At 31.1% G+C, this 5170-nt stretch overlaps 1 protein-coding gene across 1 annotated transcript; it reads left to right on the forward strand.

The window, feature by feature from the left end:
* The first annotated feature begins 3660 nt into the window (after nucleotides 1-3660).
* Nucleotides 3661-5170, forward strand: LOC134247109 (uncharacterized). Its single transcript, XM_062729448.1, has one exon. The coding sequence runs from the start codon at nucleotides 3749-3751 to the stop codon at nucleotides 4934-4936; it is 1188 nt and encodes a 395-aa protein (XP_062585432.1). The 5' UTR covers nucleotides 3661-3748; the 3' UTR covers nucleotides 4937-5170.

The following is a 5170-nucleotide window of genomic DNA, read 5'->3' on the forward strand; positions in this document are numbered from 1 at the left end:
GTTGATCTTTAAAAGTTTACCATGATCCATTGAGTGTACATGTATGCCCTTGCACTAGAACGATTTATTAAGACCCTCACATTACCCTCTGATGTACTTGCCTACAAATATACGGCAGTATCAATAAAATCGTAAAGCATACAGTTAATGGCCTATACAATATCCGTAAACGATATTTTATTTAAATAAAATATTACTTGATTTGCCTCTCACTGTATACAAACTGCGAAATGACATCATATCAACAAGTACATTGCTATCAGTGACTTGTTAATAACTTGTTATGTGGGATTTAACTAAAGACAAAACAGCATGTTATAGTAAGTTTTTATGTACATGTGTAGTTTAATGGTTTCCTGCGGGTTAAAATAGCAAATCACCCTATTTTGTGGAATTTCAAAAATATTGTCGGTTTTGTATGATGTCAAAGTTACGTTTTCCCGTACAAATAAGGCTCCTCCCCCTTTTTGTAACTTTAAATGTGCTGCGCACCGCGATGTTCTTATCAATGTGACAAGAGAGTAGCAGACAAAGTCACCTCTTATCTCATTATAAAGTACTATTTATAGATGATTTAATTACAAATGAATACAAATGCAAAACTTTTGTTTAATAGCATACTTAAATATTCAATGGAAAGTACATTGAATTTTTTTGTGTGTAAAGAGATGGCACGCTTAAAAAATAGATGTGCCCCGTGAAACTGCCCCTTTTCAAAACTTAACAAACACGTAATAGATTTTAACTATTATTTAGATGATTATAGAATATTTAAACTTCATAAGTACCGCTGTTTTTGAAAAATAGAGCACATAGGTTAAATGTAAACAGAATTTGGCAATTGAAAAAAGAATTTACATAGAATAAAAAAGAGTTACATGTTGGATAGAATGAAATCTCATAAAGCTTTTCGTAAAAGGCAATAAATTTTAAAAAATGCTTAACTTTTGATTTTTTTTCAAATTTGATATTTTACATAGGGTTAAGGGATGCTCACTTCTCCCGTGGCACCTGATCCCACTTCTGATGCTCTGGAGGTCCTTGTTTGCTTTGCTCCTTTTTGTGTTGTTTAATGAACTCTTGAGCTTAAATTCTATTTGTTATTTCCATATATGTTATACATAGTTACCACATATATATATTTGTTTTTATTGAATACTAGTACCTAAATTTACAATAAGATTTGGACATGACGAAGAGTATTCGTGCTCAAAATCAACTTAAAGAAAGAGTCTAAGTTACATTTTGCAGAAGAAGGACACATTTACAAGGTAAAGATTAAATGGTCAAAGTTGGTATTCAAAGGAAGGCCTTGTCACAAGGAATGCACAATTTACATATGAAGAGCACTTTACAAATTTGTGTCAATGTTTTTTTAAGTGAGTCAAACTCAAAGGTCAAGGTAAAACGATGAAAAATATTTATATCCTAAGAAAGTTCTTGTTGAATATGCATGTGAAGAACGCAAGGTCCAACACTACCCGTCAAAACTTAAAGGCAGAGATATTGGGTAAATTTTATGAAAAGTGAGTCAAAATCCATAATAAAGGGATCAGAAATGACGGTGCCAAAAGAAACAAAATTGGAATATGAAAGCCATAGTGCAAACAAATTAAAAGTTAAGGACAAGGTTAAAATAATGCAGACGCACCGGCAGTACAAATTGACGCTCGAAAATATTCAATTAGAAAATCTCAGGTTAGGGTTTTTTGACAGACAGACGGACAGGTTGTCATGGAAAAAATGTTATACCACGAATCTTTGAAAATTGAGTCATAATCATTTTTGGACGACATGATCTCCAAAAAAAGATGTTTGCAAGTAAAAAAAATCATGCATCTTTTTCATAGTTCGGAGTAATGGTTTGTACAGTGTGCTTTAATGAAATAATTTTGTAAACGACCAAAGACAAAGTACACTGCAAGTATTTAGAATGAATTCCGTTTCTATTTTTTAAAAAAAGTTTTGTATTATGTCTTGAACTTCAATTTATTGTTTGGAATGGTTGTATAATGTGTTTAAAAATCAAATGTCTTCGTGTAATTGATTTTGAAAAGAAATTCTGATTTCAAATGTTCTAAAAGCGGTTCGAGGTATTTATTTTATTCACAACTGTTTTACACTTCTTCTCGAATATACTGCTGTACAGTACCTTGAGGTTACTCATTGTGGAAATGTACCAAAATAGTCTTGTTGAATGACACCAACGAAATATTCAAACATTCTGTGCAACGCCCTCTAAACGTCATTGTGATAGAAAAATGTTACAGTAACTCAGTGTACAGGGTGTTTCACAATATATGTCACCAAAAATACCAAAACACTATAGGTAAGCATATTGATCTAAAATTATGTTATTGCAAATTATCGGGAAACTTATAATATACCATTCTGTAACTGATGATTTAATCAGTGTGTCACAATTTCAGCTGTTCTCAAAATGGGGTACAACTTGAAACAAAAATTTGTTGTAAACTTTTATAATAAGAACGATATCTTAAATATTGTACAGGGTGTGATGATGAAAAATATCTAGACCAGAAATCGCTGTCTAGTTTTCATATATTAATAAGTATAATTAGAGAGTTTGAACTAAATTATAACATAAAGACAAAAGACAGTTACATGTAAATCCCCCCCCCCTCCCCCCAACAAAAATCAAGAAGAGATGAGAACAATATCTAAGTGAAGTCAATCATTGAGAAAACCTCATGAAAGTTAGATCCGAATTTAGGGAACTACCATTGATTGTAACAATGCCGATAAATGTATCTTGTGTATTTACTTTTTAAAAATCTTGAATTTGAGTTAAGTGTGTCTGCATACAAGATTTCAACATCTAAAGCCAACTGACGTTCAGAGCCGATTAAAACTGCAAAGTTGACTGCATGTTTTATATATATATATATATATATATATATATATATATATATATATATATATATATATATATATATATATATATATATATATATATATATATATATATATATATATATATATATATATATATATATATATATATATATATATATATAATATAAAGGAAGAGCGAAAGAAGTGGACACTAATTAACACATACCGGTAGTTCTGAAACGACACATTTATTTTAATGCAACTTTAAATAAAAATAGATATACACTTTGGGGGTTCTAAAGAGCCAGATATAAAACAAGAAAAGTCTCAAGTATCCTGTGAAGCTTACAAAACAGTGGTCAGAAATTTATCAACATTAGTCTCTTAAGTTACTAGTATTTAGGACAATATATGTTGGGAAAATACTTGAAGAATGACATATTAGGATTTGTTGCCATAGTAACTGAAGTGGAGAATGTTGTATACTTCAATTCTGACTCAAAAAAAGTAATTTTGAATATATGCTGATTAAAATGATGTATAAAATGTATATGTAACTTTTGTTGTAAATTATCTATCTGTCTTTAGATGTGTGACATATATTGTGAAACACCATTTATGTCAAAAGGTTCTGAGATATTCAGCTACCACTTCGACGAAGATTCAATTTCGGAATAAATTAAACATAGCATAATTTATTGCAATCCAGCCTACGTAACCATTTCTTGGTACAAGCATAGCTTAACCCCGCCTATCGTAAGGTGCAATGCATTATTTTTAAAAACGTTAAAAGATATTTCCATAGGAAGACACTGTTTTTTTTAAAGTCATTACTGAGGTCAGTAACTTACAAAGTTGATGTTTATTCAATTTTGTTTTTACATTATTTGAAATGGCGAATGAATGTAAACATATCAAAGTCGCTTTTCTCACCCTGTTATGCATTGGGATATACGTATACCTGTATGATCTAACGTGTAGGAATTTTTATATTTCCAAATCCATACTAGAAGACGTTAAGCAGTCTCTTAACATGCAAGTCCTAATAATAAAGAGTGAAGAACGGACAGCAAATTTTCTGGATGAATCTTCATTTCATGGAAAGACAAATCGTGCATTACAAAGCGAGACCAAGATCAAACTTAATAATGAAAAAATTGTGAACAAATCAGAAAACTTGAAACGTGCTCAAGAGAGAACTTCGAGAAAAATTGATAATTTGAAGCAGGAGGTGATCACTAAGGAATATCAAGAGAAAAATAAGTATGAATTTCCAGTGATAACATTATTCACCTCATGGTCAGTAGATATCGAGAAATATCTCTGTCGAAACACAACGGTTCATAACTGGTCCAGATTGAAACCGACCATTACACCGATTCTTTTCACAAATGATACAGATCTTACGAAAAGAGTCCAAAAGAAAGGTTGGAAAGTCCACCCAGTGGTTAAAACAGGAATTGGTATTCCGGTTTTAAAGGACATGTTTCTTGCAGCCATGAACTTTTCAAAATCGGCTTTTTATGGCTACGCAAACGGGGATATTCTATTTACAGAGGGACTATTAAAAACTGTTTTAGCTGTTGAGAACATGATAGATGTGTACAATAATACAATACTTATGATAGGACAGAGGACTAACGTACAAAATATATCCATGCAGGATGCAGGGGATTTCGAATTGTTAAGGAATATTTCGAAACAAAGAGGAGAGTTGTTTACGGCATGGGGTGAGGATTATTTTATAACAAGTGCTAATTATCCGTGGAAGGATATGCCTGATGTTGTCATCGGAAGGCGGGCTTTTGATAATTTTATAGTAATAGAATCTTTGAAGCGAGGATTCATTGTTATAGATGCTACAAAAACAGTTTTAGCGGTTCATCACACGACAAAGAGTGGAAATTTCGAAAATCGTAAGAAAGAAAATAACGATTACAATGTAAAAATTATCTCTAAATATTATAAGAATGGAACTATTAATTATGCCAAAGGTCTCACAAAATGTGCTAACTATTACACTAACATTTTATCAAACAACACAATCACACTTTTGAAAAAGAAGAAACCATATTGTTAAATTCATGTTCATGATGCTACACGTGTATGTGCATGTCTGAGTATTTTGTTCTTTAGTGTAATTTACAGTACACTTTTACTATATCAAAAATAATATCCATAATTACGACCGTTTCCCAAAGTTTAGTTGTCTTTTACCTATTTATGTAAAATTATTAATTGTTCAATCTTAATATCAAGATCATGAAGCTTTTAATGAAATCGGTTTTCGTGGTCAATCTGTTTATAATTTTTT

This window comes from Saccostrea cucullata, unplaced genomic scaffold (genome assembly GCF_032062105.1).
Source record: "Saccostrea cucullata isolate Sc308-1 unplaced genomic scaffold, CSIRO_AGI_Scuc_v1 ctg19401, whole genome shotgun sequence".
Lineage (NCBI taxonomy): Eukaryota > Metazoa > Mollusca > Bivalvia > Ostreida > Ostreidae > Saccostrea > Saccostrea cuccullata.

Coding starts and splice junctions, on each gene's coding strand:
- LOC134247109 (XM_062729448.1), top strand. CDS start 3,749: ATGGCGAATGAATGTAAACATATCAAAGTCGCTTTTCTCACCCTGTTA.